The sequence below is a fragment of the Corapipo altera genome, unplaced genomic scaffold, assembly GCF_003945725.1.
Source record: "Corapipo altera isolate COAL_440 unplaced genomic scaffold, ASM394572v1 112, whole genome shotgun sequence".
NCBI lineage: Eukaryota > Metazoa > Chordata > Aves > Passeriformes > Pipridae > Corapipo > Corapipo altera.
In genome coordinates, this window is record NW_020884899.1 from 1011243 (window position 1) to 1035393 (window position 24151).

A 24151-nucleotide genomic window follows, 5' to 3' on the forward strand; every position below is an offset into this window, starting at 1 on the left:
TCCACGCTTTAAGGAGCTTCTGTGCTATGAAGTGCATTTTATGACGAGAGTATGGATGGACAAGCCAAGAACTTCTCTCTGTGAATGGTTTAATCTCCTCTTCCTCATGTAACACAGCCTGGAACGCTCCCACAAACACACATGAAACAGAAATTAGAGTGTTTGCACGAGTCCTTTTTGTGCAGTGCTCTCATTCTACACGCACTTCCTGCTACTGAGACATCTGCACAACACACAGTTAGCACAAACTCTATTACCTTCTGTGCCATTTACTCACAGAGGCAGAGCATGAGCATCAATGGATCTACTTGCAAGTATAAAACCCATTACGTGCCTGTAGAACTTGGCAACAAATATTAAATCTAAAATCATTATACTTTATGATAATTTTTATAATCTGATCATAAGGACACTAAATGCAATAAGAAAGCCAGTGCTGAGGCATTCATTGATATCAGATGCTTCAGGCAGTTATATTTCCATTATACCCTATGACCTGCAAGTACAATATAAAGACAATGTTGTTAAAACTATATAAAAAACCTTGTTACTAAGACAAGCAGTATTCTTCCACTCGGCAAAAAACAGGAATGAAAAATAATTCAACATTTTTAAAATACAACTTCTTACTAAAAAATAAATTCCTGTAATTTTCCATATGTAGTAACAGAATACTAATGAAGCCTATTTGTTTGGGGTTTTTTTTAAAGACACGTATGTCCAAATTCTGCTACTGTGTTCTTGGAAAGGTACCTTATCGTAATAAACTAATCTAAAACATACTCAGATTCATATTTAACAACAGAAAAGCCCCTTAGGCGATGATGTCAGTGCAGCTGAAGGATATGTGAGTCCCCTCTCCCTGCAGTGGTCACTGCCTTGCCCACTGAGACCCCTCAAGGTTACAGCAACTACAGACAGTAACTCAAGCAGCAGCTTAGAGGGCTCTGAAAATAGAGCATCTGCCCTTAGCACAGCACACTTCATTTCTATCATTCTAAACATTACAGGGCTCTTCTCTTCTTCTCAATAGAGCTTGGGAATATGCAAAATCTCCACTCAGAAAGGAGAATGCTTTTCAGCAACTGAGAAGATAACGTATCAGAAGAGTAATACTATTACTCATCTCATAGTAATTATGCATTTATACTCTCTGCTTAAATGTTAAGACTCTTACATTAACACTTCCTAGCAAACTCTCATTTAAATGTTAGTACAGTATTTAAAATGGTTCTTCCTGCATTCTTCTACATGACTCTTCTACATTTTAAAATAGTGGTGGGTTTGCTTTGGTTTCAAAAATGTAATGTTGGAGCATAGAATCCTGCAGACCTCACTGCCTGGGGAATATATAAAAGGATATTCACTGCCAGCATGTTAAAGTATCTCTGGATTTTCCGGGCAGTCTGTCTGTCTCTATTACCTGGAAATGCAATTGAAAACTGTAACATTCTTCTTAAAGAAGAAGTTTGGTCTTGCTTTAGAGCAATTTCCTTTTCAGAAAATGTGCTGGGCCTACATCTCCCTCAGTAAAGGAAAAAGAGATGTCCCAGATAAGTAAATATCCCATGGGAAAATGGCACAGTCTGCCAGGACAGAAAACAGGACCCAATGCAGCAGCTGCTTTCTGCAGAAACCCAATTGCTCCCTTCACACAGATCTTAAATCTGCATAATCTGCATTAACCAACTGAGAAAAAAACATTTGCTAAAGAATCATGAAACATATCAGGTATACATGACATAAATGAGGATTATCAGAGTGACCCTCCAAAGGGTGAGCAACAACTGCCTGCCCTGGGCTGGGTGTGCTCAGGGATGCTTTGCAAACTCTGTAAACCAGGTAGTTCCTACTAACTGGGTGCTTCCCAGAGCTCCCACTGTGAGAAATTCCCTGGCTAGAAATTAAATTGGTGCTCCTGTTTGCTCTTGCATGACTCCATAATGGATTTCGCTCCTTGCAGAACCTAAATCCACTAATTAACAGAAGTTGATTTCTACTCAATCCAGGGTACAAGTTTGTTTTTTTTTTTAATTTCTATACTGAGCAAAATCCTACTAATACCTCCTAACAAATGTGCAGGAAAACTGCTGTGCTTTTACAGTTTGTTCAGTACCTGTGGCCTATGCCTTAGACACTCCATGTCTGAGTGGCTTGACAGGAAGCTGAAGATCTGAAGCAATACACTAAAATAGCAAATATCTTTGTAGTGGCCCAACGTCCTTTATCTGTATTTATTATGTCTTTTCTTTAGTAAATGCACTAACATTGAACATGCACTTAAAACTGCTTCCAATTTAACACTCAGCCCTTTGGCTGGCATAACTGGAATTTATAAGAAAATATCTTTCTCAGTGTAATGTTCATTAAAACAAACATTCAGAGGCAAAGACAGGCTGGATTTCTTTAAAAACATTAATTCCATTTAGGAAAACAGAATTAAATAGATAATGTAAGCATGATGCTTCTTCCTTTGGACAAAGCATAGATAATAATTCACAAGAAAATGAATTAAAATTATATTAAGCCTTGATTAAAATAGAATGTAGGCAAAGAAAATTATTTCAGTGCTTCCCAAGCATTTGTGCTTTTCAAGCAGCAGAAGAGAATGAAAACAAACAGCATCAAAAGCTAGTCAAAAAGGTGGACTTTGCAAGCAAGATAAACCTTAAAATATCGAAACCTGCACAGTCCAAAAACCAATCTTCACCAGACTGTTTAGCTCTGACATCTTTTTTTCATATGCATATTAGTGTATCTGTCTTAACTTGCTTGAAGAGAAACCAATAATATGTATAATAAGCTTTCTACTCTGCTTTGCTATGGAAACAAGGCATGTGTGATCTCACTCTCTGACTTTCTGTATTTTCTCAGATAATTTTTAACTTGTTGGATGATTTCACCTAATTAGGAAGGGGGGGGAAGAAGAGAAGAGGAAAAAAAAAAAGAAAGAGGTGGTGTCAAAAGTAATTAATTTCCTGAAGTTCTTATAAAACAGGTAAGTAAAGGTGCAGGACTCAAACTGCAAGGGACTGAGGGGGGCACGAACCCCGTCCTGTGAGGGCAGAGAGCCACGATGGGCACGGGCTCTCATGGACACAGGGCTCTCATGGACATGGGCTCTCATGGACACGGGATTCCATGGGCACGAGGTTCTTATGGACACAGGGCTCCCATGGACATGGGGCTCCCACAAACACGGGCATCCCATGGAGATGGGCTCTGATGGTCACAGGGATCCCACGGGCATGGGGATCCCATGGACACGGGGCTCCCACGGACACAGGATTCCATGGGCACAGGCTCCCATGGACACAGAGTTCTCATGGACGCAGGGCTCTGACGGACACGGGCTCCCATGGATATGGGGGCTCCCATGGACACGGGGGTTCTCATGGACACGGGGTTCCAGCACAGCTGTGGAGGGAGCTCTCCCTCTCCCCCAGGGCACAGGGCAGGACTCCCACAGCTCCTGCCCACGTCCAAACCAAAGCCCTTCCCAAGGCAGTCCTTTCAGCCTGCCTTTCTCAACAGAACTGTGGCACAATATGCTACACACAGCCTATAGCAGGATATTCTAGGAAAAAGGGGCAGAAAAATACTTTCAGATATGACATTAATATTCAAGCTCATGACTTCAGCTCTTCATTCCTTTTTCCTCTCATCTTTTCCTCATTTAGGGCTGCAACGCTTGCTGTTGACGGCAGTAACAACATTTTTCAACCCTGTGCACAACAATATTGACCTGTTGTTGATCAGATCTATCAGCAGTGTATGATAACTCAGTGTGCTTTTCCCCTCCAGCTGCCGGCACTTGTCTGTTCCAGGTGCATTTCAACTGAAGGAAGGGACTGCTTCAAAAGCAATTCCATCTGGACTGCACAGCCAGGAAAAACAAAGCAAACCCAAGACCTTTTTAACTGAAGATACGATTCCTATCTGGATAGGCAGCAGTAAAATAAAATTACAGCCTTCGTATAACTGTGTCTGCTTGCTAATTCCCTGGGGAGTTAAAGTTGGGGCTCTGTGAGAGTAATGAAGCCTCTTCTTGATTGGAAAATGTTTCATTACATGAACAAATGAATCACTTGTCCACACCCAGGATCTCCCCCTCCCTTCTCTCCCTTTAGCTGTACAGAAACATTAAAATGTAACAGCAGGGAACTCGGCCAGGTTTTATCTCCCCCACGAACTGCAAAAACCCGCACGTACACACAAGATTCTATAAAAAAACTCCAGTTCCAAGCAAGAGAATTAAAGATTTTCCTATTTCTACCAAAAGTTAGATGCTCTTATTTTAACCTTTGTTCATGTTCGTACTTCCAGGCATGAAGTGCTACTAAAGCATGTTATACTTGGCATCTCTTATTACTGAAGCAGAAGGCAATGTAATCTTGTGAGAAAGTGTAATAATGCAGTATTCATTTTGCTTCTGTGGCTGGAAGCCAACTCTATATTAATATTCATTTCCAGTATACAGAGCCACAGTATTTCATTTATTTTAAGAATTTACAATTAATTTGGTATGATTCTGTTATCTGCTCCCAATTTCCTTTCCTGTTTCTTTTTAGCTGAAAAAGCAGCTCTTGTACAGACTTTAAAAAAGTAAATTCACAACTGAAGCATCAGAAGATTGCTACTGGCTACTACAAGCAAGAAAAACAGGGAGAGAACAGAATGGACTTGAAATATTACAGATGACAATGAAAATTAACTATCTGCAAATAGCAAAAATTCAATCTGCAGAAGTTCTGAGTTGACTTTTTCCTTTCCAAACTCAGCAGATAAAACACTCTTTTACAGCATGCTGTTTGCAGCTTTAACCAAATCACAGAAAGTTGTCTGCTCTTCCTTTCTGATTTCAAATGTTTTCACCCACCACATAGTATTAAACTGCAAGTGCCTGAATCTTGATGAAATGCACTAAATAAACGGATTTGAAACAACTGCAATAATTAAAAAATTCCTTAATATTTTAAAACTTCAGAAAAAACACTTCCATAGGTGTCTCTACTACACAGGTGTCTACACCTTTGGTTTCAACCAGTGCAACCACTTTTGCAATGCAAGTGCCTTTATAATTAACCCCAGTTACAACCAAACCAGCCGGTCATAAGGTTTGTAATTCCAATCTCCTAATCCACATTCACATTTTTTACCTGGGACAGAGGCTGAAAAGCATTTTACCTTTCAGCTGTCCATCCCTACCTTCCTCTAAAAGTAAGATTATAGCCGAGCCCCCAGACCTGAGCGACAGGGAGAACACAGTCAGTACAACTGCCCCAGGCCAGAGATCCCAGCAGAGATGGAACCACCCCAGAGCTGCAGCACACCCTGGGAAATGCCAGTTTTCTAATCCATCCTGGCAATATTTGAGGAGAGGGCAGGAAGGGGTAACTGCCTGAGAAAGCTGTTTAAGCTCAATGAGATTTCCCCGAGCTCTGAACCTTTGTGAAGGCTCCGAGGACACTCTCCCTGGTAGATGTGTGTGTGTGTGTTCACACATCCTCATGACCCAGCCATGGCAGTCTGGAATTAAAGCTCAGGAAATGACACAGTGAGCGAGGAACACCGTGGATTTCAATATTTATCTTGGATTTTGCCATTTTTGGGCGCTAGTTATTTATACAGATTTTAGAAAGAAGAGAGGAGGAGGCAGAGTAGCTTTTCTAAAGTATTTCTGAAAATCTAGCCTTAAAATTCAAAGAATTTTGATAGGGTAAGGTATGTATCTGCTTTAAAAGCTGTTGAGATCACACCACAGATGCACCAAGGAAGCCTATATATTACATACCAATTACTGAATAATGTGAGATGCTATTTTATTACTAAACCAATCTTTTCACCTGCAATCTAGTCAATCAAAATACTCATACCCAGAAATACCCTCAAGTTCTAGATGAATATTTGTAATTAAGAATTCATAAACCACGTTTTCCTGTTCATTCGTGTTTCTCTGTTTATTAAAAGGCCCACAAGAACAGCTGGGGAGACAGACTAACTGGATAAAGTTTATGAAGAAAAACAGAACAAAGAATAGATACTGCAACTTTTTTAAAAAATCCTTTTCCTTCCTCATCTCTTTAAGAGCTATTTTAAACCCATTTGATAGTAGTGAAGTATTTTTCCCTTTTCTAAAAAAAGCAAGAATATTTTCAAGCAGATGTTATTTTTGTATGAACTTTGGAGTTTTATTTCCTGAAATTTAACTTGCATAGTTCTAATATTAATGAAGTGTTTGCCATTTCATTTTCATCAAGCCAAATTAGAAAAGTAAAACAGGTATTTCATTTTCACTGTTTAGTTGTTTTATATCATGTATAACATATCTATACATTCCTTCTAAATTGTTGTGAAATGAAAATAGAAAAAGGAAGAACGAACAGGAAGAATCCAAAAATAAGGCACCTACCAATCAAGGATATTAATATTATCACTTCAGTTTAAACATATGACACTATCAAAACCAAAAAATATCTTCTTTTTTTTTCATTAAAAAGGGACAGTTTGAGTCTCATAAATTAATATATGCTATAGATACGTTTAGTTTGACATCCTCAAACTTCAAGTGATCTGACAGAAATTAACGTACAGTCCATTAACTCATCTGCAAACTCAAATAAAAAATAAACTAAAGCTTACCTTCAGTACACTGCAGGAAGCTGACAAGGAGCAGAAACCAAAAACTTCGCATTCTGCAGCCAGAAGACACCATTATTGATCCCTGTAAGAATTTTCTTTGTATTCCTTAATGAATCCAGTTATAAAAGCCCAGCATCATCGAAACCAGTGGCCTGCTTTATTCATCTTCATACCTGGAGTAGCAGAGGATTTGGAAGAAAAAGAGAAAGAAAACTCCATCACTAACTGAACACCAATAATTCAGAATATCAAATTTTACTTGACACGAACTGGAAATTTTTAGTAAAACTGACAGAACACCTGCACTGTATCTGGGAATTCAGCAGGTTTGTGGGATGTAATCTCTCAAGGTCAGTGAACACTAAACAGAATGCCAAATAATGATACGAGTTAGAGTTCAAAGTATGAATGTTATTGATGTACTTTCAGTAAGACATATTAAAAAAACCCAAAAGGAGAACGTTTCCTCCGAATATAAGAAATTGGATGTGCAGATGAGTAAGCGAAGCTTTTCCCACTGCCCAAATCTGACACAACCTGCATTCCTCTACCCCCAAGAACCACAGCAAAATTCAATCTAGGGCACTGCCAGATTTCTCAGGGATTCGAAACATGGAGTGGCTGAGAACAACAGAGCAGCTCCCCTGGGCAGGAAGGTGTGCAGGTCTGCTCCCTGCCATGGCTCCAGCATTCCACACAGGTTCCCTCCTTGGATGAGAGAGGCAGGAACAGCAACTCTGCTGACAAAGTCCCCTGTTTGGTGAGGAAGCCTCTTCACACGACTTTAGTTATCTCTATTTCTACCCAATAAACACCCTCAAAGAAAAGGGAGTCAACATAATGGATCAGCCTCTCCTGTCCTTAGCCTTGAACAAGATTTGTCTCCTACTGAGAAATATGAACTGAACTGCTCCTGTAAACGATGTACCAAAGGAAGAATTCTCAGAGCTATCATTTGCATTTGAAAAATATAATTACACTGATAGAGTGCAGTAGCTGTGACAGAAGATTTGACAGCAGAGTGCTCCCTTTCTCTAATGACTCCATTCTCTCACCAGCCAAATGAGTAACTACGTACATCCTCTCCCATATCTCACTGTATGAAGCAAGGTCATGCTTCAGCCCTGCCTATTAGACTTTGGGAAGCTACAGAAAAATTAACATCCATAGAAAAACAAATTATTTTTAAGTAGAAAGCTGGCTCTACATATTACAGACACTTGAAACAACTCTGGAGAATAACTTTCTGAACATTGTGGCAATCGCAGATGCAAAGAGCTGAGCCCGATGTCACACTGGGTTGGTCTCTCCAAGATGAATGAACAGGGCTGAGATATCTGAAATTAATGTTACTTTAAAGCCATGTAACAATGACTCTGTAAAAATTTAAGTGGTAGGATCCAAGGGCCACTTATGATTCTCACGAGTACTGGAGCAAGTCGAGGGCTTTAAAAATACATTTACCCTTTTGGCAAGGAGAAATGGAAAGGATGAAGTGCACAAAATGCCAGCTAAAGAAATGCTATGAACTGTAGATCATTTTCACAAGTAGAAAGTGTAACACTTTCTATAACAGTCAATGTTAATCTTAATCGATGATAAATTTGTTCCTTGAGCACACAAACAGCAACAAGACTGACACTCACTATTTTCCAGTAGGAGAGAGGGGTGGGAATTAACAGCAAACAGTACAGAACAGTTCCTCCAGCTCTGAATGAAGGCAATGTAGCTGTGGAGATTATTAAACATGCGAGGAGGCTTCTTTACTTGGCTCCTCTTAAAGAGAAGTGAGGCATCCCCCTCTCAACACCAACGTGCTGGTGATTCCTCATACCGGGAAATGAACGCAAACTGACAGCTGAGGCCGAGTGATTATTTGTTTATTTATACATAAAAATGAGCACTTCTTTCCATTTCCAGCTCCAGACAGGTGTTCTTCAATGGCAGGCACTTTGAGCCACACATATTTCAACAAGGAGCACGGACCAGCAGACAAAGCACTTCAGCACAAGGACGGCCAGTGTGGCTCTCTCCCTGGCACACACCCCTGTGCCCAGAGGGAAAAGGTGGGACCTTCATTTTCATGGTGATGCACCAGCTGCTACAGGACAACCCAGAAGCAGCCAGGAAGAGACAGACACATTGTACCTCCAGATCTTTCGCACTGGGCTGAGAGTGTTTTGCAACCAAAAGCAAATAAATCTAGAAATCCACAAAGGATGCACTGCATTCAGCAGAAATTACAATTGCAAAGGAGCTCCTGCTGAGTAAAGAAGAAAAAAATGCCACCGCGGGTCTCTCTGAAAAAAAACCCTGGAGATAGTTCAGCTAAAAGCTTGGGAAGAGTTTGGATTAATTTTTCACCTGTAGCACCCAAAGGAAAAATCATAAAACTATTTCACACACACTACAGACTAATCAGCATAATTTCAGTAAGCAATCAGAATAATCCAAGAGAACAGATGACAAACAATAATGGCTAAAAGTGAAATTAAGTCAGCCTTCTGATTGCTCCCAGTCTGTCCAGAAGATTTTGGCCTCCTGAGACTCAAGTTTTATTGTTATTTCCATAACATATTGCTGCACTCCCAGATTTTGAGACATCTTCCATCCACTTCAAGTGGATAGTGACATACCCGTCCCTTATCATCTTCAAACTCATCCCTTTCTTGTGGGCCTTTTTTAAATTGGGGGGGGGAAGGAAAGAATTATGTTAAAAACAAAAACAATAGTCAAAGCACCACTTGAGGGGAGACCAAACATCTCCCTAGAAAACAGCTGCAAAATGTATGCCAAAAAATGTATGTCAAATACTCTTCCCTTTTTCTTTTTTTAATTGAGTAAGAGTTCTTGACCTTGTAAACTGAGATAGCTATTTTAATGAGAAACTACAGTTTCTGAAAGGATATTGATATCTTTGTGATATCAAAACCACAGAAACTATTAAGAATAAATGCAGAATATTTTAAAGGACAAATTTAAGTGTGTAGTGCAATATATTGTTCTCTTTAGATTGCTGTAGCCTACAGACATAGAATTTAACTCACTATGCTGCTGCAAATAGAACTGAAAATAAACTAACCAGCCCCTACCAAATTATCAGTAACGTATGTTTTTCTAAAAACCCAAGAAAAAACGAAACAGTGTTTAAAAACTGATGCAATAGGGTTTGGTTTTGCCTCTTTTCTTTTGAATAAAAATCAACATTCACAGCAAACCATTTTAGTGCAACCCCTGTATTTGAGAAACTCTGCGTGGCTCCAAGTAAAAGAACACTGCAGTTCTGAACCAACCATTCATCAGTGTAACAAAAGCTAAACCTGGAAAAGGCACCCAGACATGAGCTGGAGCCAGAGAGCACTGGGACTGCAGACACTGCTGTCAGCCAGTCCCTCTGCCCATCCATCTGTCAGCGACACAGCACTGCTGGGGGCACCTCAGAACAACAACAAAGCCCCAACCAAACAAGTAGGACCGGGAAAAGATGTGTTAAGTTACTTCTCTGTAAACAGAAAAAGGAGACCACAGCGAGTGGTCTGTCCTGAGCAAATAAGTTATTTCCCCTCAGACCTTAATAAACCTTTCCTCTGGATCGCTGACTGCTTTGGCTCCTGGGTGGGGCAGAGAGAAACTCCCTCGAGCAAAAGGTTGCTTGAATTTCAGAGTGCAACAAAAGCTGCCCAGAAAATTCCAGTTGTAACTTAAATCCCTACCTCTGGGCCATACTGCATAGAAAAAACCCCAGCCCTCCACTGGAATAGAGAGGTTCACCTTGTTAAGGTTCTTCTCATACGCGCTGGTAAAGAAGGCGAGATCAGGAACAGAAATGTTAATGTTCAAACCTGTACACTGCAAACGTACTGGGCATCTCTTCATACTGTATTCATAGGCTGTGCTCCAAGTCCTGAATATCTTAGTGCCCCTGCCTTGCTTCCTTGTTCTTCTGTGCTTCTGAAACTTCTTACAGACAGAACACGACCGCTGCAGAATACACGCCACTGTTGGCCACCCCTCTCCCCGCAACATTGCTCAAGAGCACCCCAGAGATAAGAGAAAGCTGCTCCAAGCATGCTCCTTGAAATACTTTTATCTTTGAAGAGAAAGACCTCTAAAGGACTGCCGTGTCCCAAGTCTACTCTGTTTAACCTTCCCAAGGTTTTATTTTCAAAAGCTAAAAAAGGGTCTTTTAAGAGCTTCCGGCCAACTGACACAGCATGCTCAAAAGCTGCCTCTTCCCTCCTGTTCTATCCAGCTTTGCAGGCAATTAAGACAAAGGGGAACACAGAGATCTTTCCAGCTAAGCAAAGATGTTTTTCTTTAGCTAGAAGTCTCTCAGACTAATGCTGATGTATTTTAGAGTACAGTGCTTAATTTTCCGAATCATCTTAGAAACACTGCAGAGCACTTGCAACCTCAGTCAGGTTTTAAACACCCTCATTACAGAAATAAAATTTATACTAGCCTTACAGAGGCACAGAAAGGTAAGGAACATCAGCCATAGCTGCACAGCTCGTACGTGCCAAGGAACCAGCAGGACCCAGGCGGTCCCCCTTGTAAATCCTGTGTGACCCACCTTGCCACACATGCAGCACCCCCAGCGCCTTTCGTAACCCAGTTTATGAAACTAAGTAATTCTGTAATATATCTGAGACACTCTGCAGAGGAAAGGAGGGGGAAGAGGAGGCAAGGGTGAGTAGATATATATTCATACAATATAATAGACTACTTAGTCTCCTGAGAAATCATGTGTCCACGTGCTTTCCCATCATGAGGCTTTCCCAATTTAAAAAAAAAAAAGAGTTAAAATTTCCTATAATCTGTAACATAAGAATTTAATTAGTGCAGTGTGATTAGTAAAACTAAGCTGCATTAGTAAAATACTAGAATGAGACTAATACTGTTTATGATCCAAGAGCTACAGTTTTCTACATATCTGCAATGAGATCCAGCTCTACTTTTCAACACTGAATGTACCGTCGATGCATTCAACACGAGTTATTCCCTAAGTTTTCAATATGCTTATTCAAAAATTGATTTACATTAATAACTCTGCATTAGTGTGACAATATCAGATTGTAGAAAATCTGGTTATGTGTTCTGGTTATGAGACCTTACGAAAAAAAACCCTGAAGACAAGCAAGACTCCACGCTGATCTAGTTAGCCTCCTTGTACTACCTATGGTAAACAATCAATGCCTGATCTGCTGCAATTAAACAAACTGCATATTGCAAGGAGAAAGGAAAGGTTAACCCTGCTCTGTCTAAAAGGTTTAACAAAGACTTCGCTTCCATTAAAACCAATTTAATGCTCAAAAGGTAGCAGGGAGTCTTATCTACAATTCTGTATTCAACAGTCCCTATTAATTGTCACCTTGAACACCCTGGATTTCTAACCCAAAACATCTCTTCCCAAGTTGCATGGAAAGAATACAGTATCAGGGAAGGGAATATTACAGTAAGAACAAGACTTGACCAAGGTCAGCCAATCTTGCAACAAAAGAAATTACTTCAATGCGTTGAGCTGTGCTGTGCTCTGAAGTGACATGCCCATGCCTGAGGAGTGCCTGAAACAGGGCACAATACATGTATCCTAAATTGAGAAAGACCGTGGCAACACCCACCCCACAGCAGCCCGAGTTCCCAGCTCAGCAGGGCAACAGATCATTCCAACCACCCAACCCACCCAGGCAAGATGTGCCACTGAACAGTGCACTGGCACTATTTTAACAGTGCCACATCACAGTTCAGTCCATCAGTCCCCAGCACCTCCGTGGTCTACTGCAATCATTCACAGAGAAAATAAACAGGATTGGAGAGGAAAAGACAAAGATTTCCTTTTCTCACCAGCACTGTGGCTCAGCTGGGCCTCGCTCCTGTGTTTTACGGGCAGGGTACCCGGCGGTCCCTGCCCAACCAGCCAGCCCTGCCCCTGCTTGTTAGCACAGGGTAAAGCCTGGACACTCGGGGGAGCTTTCATTCAATAAGCCAGCAAAGTAAACCTCTGCTAGCGCTAATAAGAATGGCTTTTTTTGGCTCCAGGCACTCTCCTTTTGCCAAGTCCGAATTTGTCTTTCTGCCTTTGATAACCGCTCGGAATCAAGGGGGGTGTCACTCAATCCCCATCGCAAATTCCCTGGATTTCACGGAATCGACACCACGCCGCTACACGAGATCACCTCCACTCCAGCAGTGCAGGTAAAAGCCTTCCACCACTGTTGCCCTCTGTGTCACTACAGCTTCCTGGGGACTCAAAGACAAATCCCCCTCATCCAAAGGAGAGGGGAGGGAGAGGGATGCTGTAAGTCCATTACAACCCTTATCGGCTGTAATATCTTAGTGTCATGCTGAGCGTGTTAAATATGCTGATCACTGTGGACACCAGAGGCACAGGCTGAGGCTGTTTGCCATTCTCTTCATTAAACTGCAAAACAAATAGCTCTCATTTTCGAACCTATGTAGGACAGATTTTATGAACATCAAAAATAAACAAGAAAATAATGAGTATCTGTAAAAAACATTGAGAACCTCATGACAAACCAAAAGAAGCAATTGTAACAGCTGAAGAAAATTCAAAGGCTTTTCAAACTTCTCAGAGAAGAGAAATCCTCAAAATAATCTATTTATATTAAAGATCTCATTTCTCTCCCTTGGAAAAAAACCCAAACCACTAGACTGACATCAACCAAAGACACAGCAGTCTTGTAAGACAGGAAACTGTTTGCTGACAGCCTTGACAAGGCTCTGCAAAGGCCCGTATTTCTCAAAGCTGTTATGCCACTTAGCTGATCTCTTCTTTTTTTTTTTTCTCTTCCCATCCACTGTTTTTCACAGCTGAGAACTTGTTTGAAGTGGAAGCAGACAGAAAAACAAAACAAACAGAACTAAGTCCTGGGACTGTGGTCAGACGTGTCGGTACCTGCGAAGCGATGTGGTGTTTCTCTGACTGACTGCAAGGATTTCAACACATCTGATCTGCCTCATGGCTGCTCATCCCTGGGCTTAAGCAGGGAAATGAGTTCTGGTATTGATTCTCAATCCAGCTCTGAGGCCCCCAAGATAAGAAGTATGCAGATCTGTTGGAGCAGGTCCAGAGGAGGCCACGAAGCTCCTCAGAGGGATGGAGCACCTTTCCACGCAGACAGGCTGGGAGAGATGGGGCTGTTCAGGTTGGAGAAGGTTCTGGGGAGAACTTAGAGCAGCTTTCCAGTACCTAAAGGGACCACACGAGAGCTGGAGAGGGACTTCTTACAAGGTGTAGTGATAGGACAAGGCAGAATGGCTTTAAACCGAAAGAGAGTAAATATAGACGAGATGTTTGGAAGAATTTCTTCCCCATGTGAGTGGTGAGGCACTGGAACAGTTGCCAGTGCTGCATCCCTGGAAGTGTTTAAGGCCAGGTTGGATGGGGCTCCTGGTCTAGCAGCAGGTATCCCTGCACATGGAAAGGGGTTTGGATCGAGATGATAATGTAAGGTCCCTCCCAGCCCAGGCTGTTCTATGATGATTTGCTTTTCACAGCTGACACACTGAAGGAAGACAACTCCACAGACCAGCACAGAGCCAGCAAAACACCCCCGAGTTACTCACTTCCAAAATAAAATCAAGTTGCAGGCAAGAGCAGCCAAGAACACATTTTTATGCCTGCATTTGCAGCACTCCTGCCCACGCTATAACCAGGTTAGTGGGGACTGCACAGCCCCAACACACTGGCCCTGCTGGGGGATGGCTCTGCTGCAGCCTCAGCACCAGCTATTCATGCACAAACCTCAGCTTGGTAGCACCAATTCCCCAGAAACTGCTGCACTGAAAACCTCTTCTCTAGGTGTGTGCCAAGGAATATTATCAAAAAGATTCATGAAGGTGCTGGTTTAGCATCCATTTTAAAGCAATCATTTTCTATCAGTTGTACTTATGATCATATTAAGTGGTCTGTATTCAATATAAATTATGTGGTTCAAGTTTCAAGAACAAGTTTGAGTGTGCAGCAAAATCACTTTTGATTGCTTTAAAAAAATCCATCAAAAACCTCCGTTGTTACCAGAGAAATACCAAGTATTTAAACACAACTGAAAAACATTTATTATTTTAAAAAATCAGAAGCAGTAGGCACATAGATACACTCACCATGCACTGGGTGTAGCTTGTGGCAGATCTTTGCTTAGAGAGGAATATGGTTGTAACATTAAAATCTGTGAGACCATGGCCTAATCATTGTGCAGTGAAATATGAAACAAAATCAATGGTGGCACCTAAGATGCAATCTCTGCTGTGTTTGGCTCACTGCACTGAATCCTTGACTCATAAATCATTGTTACTAGCCATTCAGTGAAATCAATATTCAGATTCCCTCTTGGTCTATACATATGACCACTAAATGAAATAATAATGACCAAAATCTGTCATATATTAGGTTATCAATATTACCAAAAGGGATTTCTTGGGAGCAATGAGGTAATCTAGGATAAAATACGTCAGATGAGCATGTACAGAAATGTGAAAAAACTGTGACTATATATAGACAGCTGGAGAAAGTTATTTTTAAATATCTCTTCTTCCATCATATCCTCAAGTATTACAATTTATCACAGCATCACAACAATGCATTTTATCAAAGACCATTTCAATAATGCATGCTTTTAATTATGCTTTAAAACATGCCGTACTTAAGCATTTCTCTTTTTCCTCTTTCAAAGAACCCCTTCTTAAGTCATTCCTAGCTTTGCTTCTTTTCTCTGAAGCACAATTAATATTGCAATGGCCAGAGAGTTGTGTTTTCTTACCAGCAGCCTGACAGTCAGAACATTCTGAAGACCACATTTTAGTTCCACTAAAAATCACTGCCAAACAGACTTCTAAGAGTAATTCCATAAAGCTGCATTTTCCAAACCATTTAGTTATTAAAATGTAGTGGATCATGTCTTGCACGGAAACCTGAGAAGTTCTGTGTGCTACCATCCCATACTCGGCCAACAGCCACAACTACACTCGTAATTTTGACAGCAGAAGGAGGGAAGAAGTCTTTAACTACTTTCTAAGCACTCAAGAGATTCTCCAGGCAAGTATGACCTCCAGGAAGAAATTCCACTGTATTTACATAAGCCTTTGGAGGACTTGTGTGTGTACTTCAGACATACAGAAAAAGCAGCAGACGGTGACAGAAGACACATCTTTCAGGTTCACCACTTTTACATACCAGTAGCACTTAAAAGGTTGAAAACTCTAATATCATGAAATAAAAATCAACCAGCTCCCTGTTTTTCTGCCCTCATAACAGGAACTCCAGGGTGAGAAGCCATATATGACATTACTGCACAGACTGCACTAACTCTCCTCCTCCCACCTACACACAAATACACTACTGAATTACACAACTACTGCTTGCACATCACCAACAACGTGAGAAATGTAATATCTAATATTACAATGCAGTAAATACGGCAAATAAATCTTCAGGATCTATTCAGAAAGGGCCTGTTTCTGCAGTGAAACAAAGGATTCAATTCTGCCCCTGGATGATGGGTTCTGTAAAGACAGAGCTGCCGAGGCATCTAATGGTGCAACTGCAGTTAAGAGGATTTTCTTGTACAATTTAATAAGCAATGAACATTCAGGTGACTCTCCTTAACTGTGCAGGGCAGCTGAATGACTACCAGTCATTCACCAGAGCTGTAACATTCCTTCAGTTGAGGTAAACTGGGGCCTTTTTTATCTATTCAAACTATAATAGACAGAAATTATTTCGGTTAATTTTTTATTCCTTTTGTAGAAAGTCTAAGCCAGGAAACTAAAACAGATTACATCTGCAGAAGTCAGGAGCAAGAAGAGCTCTAAATTATAGTTCAACAGAAAGGCTCCTTCTACTCTCACTGCCACTGTTCAAAACCCTTCTCCCCAGCAGCCCACACAACATTTTCTCCTCTGCAGGGAGGCAGAAGGAAAAACAACATGTATTGTGGGAACAGGGAAGGTCTTTGCCGTGCACGGTGAAAAGGGAAGCGTGAAGTGATATCTTTTAAATATTAAACAAAATGGAATATGGGTTATCTCCAGCACTGCCACGCCAGCCACGGCGAGCACTTGAGGACAAAGTGCCCTGAAACTGCTTTCAGGCAAGGGATTTTTAAAGAGAATGAATACTTTTTAAAGTATTCAAGAGAATGAACTCTTTCCACCAGAGTGGCTGAAAAAACATTATATTTGCCATACACTTTAACTTTTTTAAAACCATCCACACCGAACAGATGAAATGTAAGATACATTTTTAACACGTTTTTCAGCAGCAAAGTGACCTCTGATATTTTGTGGTTTCATCAAGCAGACCAAGAACTCTGTGTCACACATTAACAATTTCTTTTAAGTACTATAGGTCTCGGTGGCTCAATGTGACAATGACACTGCTACTTTTGAAAAAAAATCGTATTTTTCTTTAATTAGGTTAAATTGTGATGTTAGATGAAAATTTATTTAGCCTTTCATGATTACAAATACTCACTGGCTTTTATTTTGCATTCTTTTACTAGAAATTAAAGTGAATTGGTATTTTATTAAAATCCTGCTCCTTCAGACATTCTGCTGCAGTTCATGAACTGGATGTGCAACTAAAGAAAAAAAATAAGTCTACATTTGTCTATCAACAGTATTTATAAGTGAGAAAGTGGAAAGATTACAAAATTTTAATAAGAACATTACATTATAGTAGCAATAATCTAGGTGTTTTACTGGGAAGTGAAGTGGATTACCGTAAATGAAATTTTAAATGTCCTTTCCATTTTACAGATAACACAAAATGACTCTTTTCATGTCTCCAGCGATAAGGATACATGTGCCACACATTTAAATAGTGCCTTCACCCTATCCAACCCTGCTCATGAATTAATAATTCAGTGACATTAATACAAGAAGATAAATGATAAAGAGGTTACAGCAAAAGGGCCAGTGGTACACATATACTTCTTTTAAAACAGCTAATACCTCTCTGCCAATTACAGTTAGAACTTTTTAACAGTTTTCAATGGCATTTTTACAATCTAAATAGCAGCTTATGCACACACAATTTCACACAACTCAAGCTTAATAAATCTCCTGCTGCTACCAAACAATCATTCCGGGGGATTAAAGTGCAACATCTGCTAACATTAATAAGCATTTTACATAGCAATATGTATAAAAGCAGTTGCTATCAGTCTTCTCAAAAAGCTTCCAGACTGGCTTGGCATAAATTACACCTTTATCGTTCAACTGGTAACTTTAGCTCACGGCTACAATAAGGCAGCTTACACAATACTTAGAGTGACTCCAGGAATGCTATCTAGCAGCAAAACCCTCCAAAATTATATACTGACTGCTATTACCCCGTGTAGTGGAAAAATTTTCAAAATACTTGGAAAATAAACAAAAAAAAAAAATGTATGTATGCAAAGAATTTCAGGTAAGAACCTGGTAAAGTCACGTAATTTCAATACTTAGAAGAAACCAAAGCTACCAATCTGTTTGCAAGAGACAATTTCTCTCCTTACCCCAGTTATAACTTTCTAATCCACCCTGGGCTTTTTTATTTGTATTTCTATTGAAGCAGCATCTACGGTGGAAGAACGAGTGCCTTCCCAAGGAATAAAATAAATACCGAGGGGGTTATTTAATTAGGAATTCCAGTATATGTTTTTAGGTAGAATTTGGCAAGTGAGCACGCTCTGGAGTCGAGAGACGTGTAACATCAGCCTGAGCCAAGAACACAGTTGGCAAAAGCTGCCCCAACTCTGAGGTGCAGCCCTGCCAAGGCAACTCCAGCCCTGCAGCTCAGCTGTGGACAGGACAGTGCCAGGGCTGCCAATCACCCCTTCCCTGCAGTGAATAAAACCAACAAAGTCATGCTCTAGCCGCTGTTACCAGTTTATTAAAAAGGAGGTTTTAAAATGCTTTAAAAAAAAAAAAAAAGGTGAAGCATTTCAGGCTCTTCCTGTGCAAGCCCTACAGTCTTAGTATTTTGTTAGAAACTGGAAAGAATCAATAGTCAGCTTCACAATAATAGATATTGTAACACTTAGAATACTTTTGATGGCACCCCAAGATAATTTTGCTGTGTGGACACACGTGGGCCAGCGTCTGCAAGCTCATTTCTTTCTTTTATGAAATGAGAAATTTGTATCAAAGATATCCATATACATAAAAGAACGGCAAACTGGATCAGATGTGTAGGTAGACAATATTTAATATACATTTTTAATTGCCAGTTAATTCCCCCAATTCTTCTGTTATGATTTGCTTGAACCTGATTGTTTTAACATTATTTTCTAAGTCAAAACAGTGCTTTAAAAATTATTATTATCGTATTCTCCTGACATCGCCCACATTCTTACTTGACACGTTTTAAGAGAGATGAAGAAAATCAAAGCAGTAAGATAATAAAAGATTCCAGCAATGCCAGTGCCTGACAACTGACACTCAGGACCTTCTGATGATATCAGGCTTTAGAAGTACCCAGAACCAGGGTTGAAGCCAGGCTTGGCTGAGAAAAAAACCAGTCATTTAATGACAGAAGGAAAAAGCTTAAAACAAAAAGGTGAGCACATTTAGTGTCTGCATCTTCCTCAAACTGATGGTTCCTTTAGGCTGAAGCCTGCACCTGAAGTTCCCACCCGTATTTCCCAGATGGAATCACTGCTGCCAGAGGAAGCACACGAGGATTAGGAACCCAGGTGCCTCCGTGCCACAGTCTGGCTCAATGCAGCTTGAATGTTAGATCACCATTTTAAGGGAAGTTTTTATTAAGTTACTGTGTGCTGCCTGTAAAACCACGGCTTTATGTTCAAGTGACAGATTCTCACTTTTTTTGTTTTAGAATAAAATGACATTGGCACAGGACCTTCTTTTCCGGCTCTTCCTCCGCCCGCACTGCAGTTCTCACATCAGACACGGCCCCGCCATGTGCGAGCCTGACACGTTCTGGAAGATTTACTGCTGCTCTGATACTCTCATGGCTATTTCAAATCCAGGTCACAACTTTCCACAGTCACTTAGATTAACATTTGAAATTTAATCTATTTTAACACGAGAATTCAACAGCGCCGAGACAAAAACGAGGTGACTTTCTTTCTCAAAGATGACTGAATATTAAATATGAAATTTAACAGGTTGTAATCATAACAGTTTGTAAACACTGTAATATATATGTCTGCCCTAATTTAGCAAGATGGAATTCTCACATAACACTCATCAAACTGAGCACAAAAAAAATTGTTCTGGCATTTCACTAAATTAAAATCTTCGGTCCCCACAGCCAGAATGCACAAATTTAGATTTTATTAATACCTTAAATCAAACTCACTTTTATGAAAGGCAATTTACAAGTCATCTTCTCTTGCGACAGCCAAGAACAGAACGGGGTCTTAAGCATATTTTTACAGACACTTTGATGGTAGTCTAACCTTTTGGTCTGATCGCTACTTTTAACAAAAATAGCATTTTCTTTGAAATCCAGCAAACTCCTGTTTTCATGAATATAGCTTTAAGCCTTCAGTGACAGTCGCTGACAGCTCAACAGATAGAAGGCAAATTTAAGAGAAGCTGTCCCTGCTAAGAAAATACATGCCATTTTACCAGCTTCCCGTTCAGCAATCTGAAAAACTCTAATCTAGATCACCGCATTTCACATCTTGCCCAAAGATATTGTATTGTGCCAAACCTTCACACTGACAAAACCATGCAAGCTGTACACACGCTCAGCAAGCCACCTTGATTTAACTGGTCCTCTATGTACTTTAATATTTTAAATTTCTAACCCTAAATAACACTATCAGCCTTCAGCATTGCAGGCACTTCTGCAACAGATTACAAATCAGATGCACAATGAAATCATCATCAGGTAGGCTCCCCTGTGCTGCCAGTTACTCACCAGAAATCAGTGAGAGTCACGCCATGGGGCCAGGGATTGGGGGAAAAAAAAACAAGAATAAAAAAGAAAAGAAAGAGAAGGAGAAAAACAAAGCTGAGTGAGCAGGCAGAGCGGGAAGACGGTGTTCCCTCGCCGGTTTGGAGAGCAGAGGAAGCAGGAAAGCCCCTGGGTAGGGCGTGGAAGGAAAGCAGGCAGATGGAAAAGGGAAGGCCTGGGGACAGAGCGTGGGCAGGCTCACCCTGCCCGGCCATGGGGGACAGATCAGGAGCCTGAGCACAATAAAGAGGCAGCTGAAGGAGCAAAGGAAGACTGACAGTGAAGGAATGCAAGTCAACAGGGACCAGAAAACATGTGGCACCGCACAGAGAAGGGAAAGACCTGCTGGCATGAAATATCTGAGTGCAACTTGGTTTCCTTCAAGCAGACTGCCAGCATTTAGGATCACCTGCCACCCTCTCATAACCCAAGGGACAGAACTTCCTCCTCTCCAGGACACAACCACAGGCTACAGAGACTGCAATTATTTGCTTTTTATTCCCTACAGAAGGCCCACCAACCCACATCAGAATCCACGGAACTGTCTGGAGAATGAGTCAAAGCAGGAGGAGACAGAGAGAGACACCACGGGCACTCGATGCTACAAGAGGGGCCAGCACACACGGGCAATGAGATGCACACAATGATTTAGAAACATCTGCTATTCTGCAAGAAACCACACTCTATAAATGATGATTTTACAGTGCCATAACAATATTCTATAAATGACTAAGGATTTCATAACGCTGCCATAATAATAATAGTTCTTAAAAAAGCTGACAATTTCAACACATCTATTGCCTGTTCTGTGCTTTGTTTGGTTGGTTGGTTTTGTTTGTTTGGGGTTTGTTGTTGGTGGTGGTTTCTTTTGTTTAAACATCAAATCCAGAAGAGGTGGTGACAGCAATAAGTGTACAGTTTATTTATGGGTCACTATTGGGCTAACTGAGAATTTATTTCTGGAAGAAGAGAAATAAAAAGACAGGATGATGAATAATACTGACAAAAATGAAAAGGAAAAAACCAAGTCAAACCTGAAGTCCATCTTCTCAGATATGCAAGAAGCAACAGACAGAGGCATGACAGAACACTTCACCTGACACTGCCTGGTCATCAACATATTCTCCAAAAATTACTCAGTTTTATTTCAATATCTCTTCAGTCAAAAGGTGATTTGACATTTTTTACCTAAAAATAGCAGCTTGATAGATCTTTTAAAAATAAAAACATCTAACTCAAGTCTACCATGGAGCAGTGTACAAGAAGAGCTTGCAGAAAGCACGGCGTAAGTTTTCAACAGCTGGACATTTCACCCCAACGATTTCTTGTCTTCAAAATAGAAACCAAATTCACAGTGACAGAATTATTGTACAATAGTTAAGTAAATACCAATTTTTAGCTTTTCCACAGTGCTGTTATTTACTAACTAGAACATGTAGCTGTACAGTCCAGCATGACTGAGGGCAGAGGGAAGGAAAACAGGTTCTTCCTGGTTAGCAGCAACAGGCATTTCTTCTCCTGATCTGCCTCACAATTTTATCACATGATGAAGTGGAAACTTTCTATTTTTAAATAAGTACCATTTTAATAAAGACACAGACATAAGCATACTCAACTATATACACATTGACGAGCAGATATTTACTACTGGTCAACTTTTGTTATTATTTCATTCACTTTCAAAAATATTTACTAAAAACACAGGCTGTAAGAAGAGCTTACCCAAAAAAACCAAAAATATATTCATCTAATACTTTCAGATATTTAAATATGCTAAATTTAAACTGCATTCCTCTCTAGGAAGGTATTTATCTTGAAACGACCACTAACAGCCCTTACTTCCAAACAGCAAGTACTGATTGCTTCAACATTCACAAAGCACCAATTTCTTAAAGCCTGAACTTACACAAAAGTCCATTTCCCACTTTTCAATTTGAGCCTCAGTCAGTAAGTCATAATTATTATTTCTTTTTGTGCCGTTATTCTATTACAAGTACTGGAGTAGAACTCGTTAAACTGAGGTTGAACAGGCTGTGGTATGGGAGGAAAAGTACCACTGCTCTTCCACTAAGGACCAAAACATCAATAATTCAAGCTGATTGGGAAACACTATTCAACTGGACAATTAATTTTTAAGAATGTGGAAGGGATAGTAACAAACACTACAAAACAATTTTAAATTTTAGAAGACTCATCAACAAAGCTTACAAATATGAAGCTTCTGAAATAAAAAAAAAACAAACAAATCTACATCTCTTCTTGTTCCAGGTTCAAGAGAAACTAAAGGGATGAACCCTTCTGCTCGTAAGGGCTCTTATGGTTTCCATAGTGAATGTCATTTACATGAAGGCATTATAAAGGTTCCCACATGAAAATGCATCTCTGGCATAATTACATTCTTTCAAGTTACTTTTCCTCCCACTTGCTGTAGTTCTTAGGTGAAAGGAAAATATTGACAAAAACACGACAGGAGAGGGACAAAAGATAACCACAGACTGAAAGCCATGAAAACACCAAGCCATTTACAATTCCTTTTTTTTTTAGACTTTAACTCCTCACAGCGACTGGGCAGCCTGAGATCAACTACACAGGGTAAAACACTTTAATTTATAGCCTAGGGGCTCCTCCATGTTTAAGAGGAAGGAGCATGTAAAGAAATACAATATCTTTCTCAGCCCGTCTGTTCTTTGAAATGTCTTCATTAAAATGGAGATTTTGACTTTTTGACTGTGAATAACAGAAAAAGGACAAACCTGGTTTCCAAGGCTCTTCATCTGCAGCCAGCACACACAGCGCTCCCCCAACAACCACACTCATGTATCACAGGCAGCTTTTCAGGCTGAAGGGCAGATGGGACCACCTCCAGTTCATGCTGATTAGCTAAATGAGCCCCAATCACACCTTTGTTTTATCATGAAGGAACTGAAAGAAATAGTAAGAATGTGGAGCTGCAGGCCAGGACTCATCCCTTCCCAGAGGGGAGCACCACTGCCCACAGGATGACAGCCATGGATCAGCCTCCAGAGAGCTGCAAGCCACAAGCCTACAGTAAAAAAGGTGTTACTTCTGTTTTTTCCTCTGGTGGAGAGTGGGGCAGTGGGGAAATGTCTTGTATACATTGGTATTCACAGTGTTTCACCAACACTGCAGTTAAAACACGACTTGTTCAACAGTCAGATGGACTCGAGTGAATTTTAGAGCAAATTACCAGGAGCTATTTCTTTATACCCCCTGTGAGCCCCAGTAAAATTCCACCAAGTATATTTGCCCATTTGGTTTAGCAGTAGCTAATATTTCCTATATGCACAGTTTTCTTTTAGATAACTTAAATAAAGGCTGTGATTAAATGATGAGAGCAAGGCTGTATTAACCCCATCTCTCACCTGTGCAGGGGTTGTGAGCACAGTCATGCAAACTGCTCAACCACAGCACTGCAACAGCAGCGAGTTCTCCCGCTGCCCCACGTATTTTTCATAACTCCTAACCAATTAGTTCTAATAATCTGTCAATGCTGCAGCTTTATGTGGTGTATTGGTTATGTATCTATTTAAAAATACACACGGAAATAATTTACTGGATAGC

The 24151-nt window shown here is 40.4% G+C and overlaps 1 protein-coding gene across 23 annotated transcripts in view; it reads right to left on the reverse strand.

The window, feature by feature from the left end:
• ADGRL2 (adhesion G protein-coupled receptor L2) overlaps window positions 1-24151 on the reverse strand; it is a 173805-nt gene that overhangs the window by 117202 nt on the left and 32452 nt on the right. For all 23 annotated transcript variants that reach the window (XM_027648925.1, XM_027648943.1, XM_027648934.1 and 20 more), the window contains exon 2: window positions 6643-6815. In XM_027648925.1, the coding sequence (XP_027504726.1) occupies window positions 6643-6715 (73 nt within the window). In that variant the 5' untranslated portion in view covers window positions 6716-6815. The remainder of the gene's footprint in view (window positions 1-6642; window positions 6816-24151) is intronic.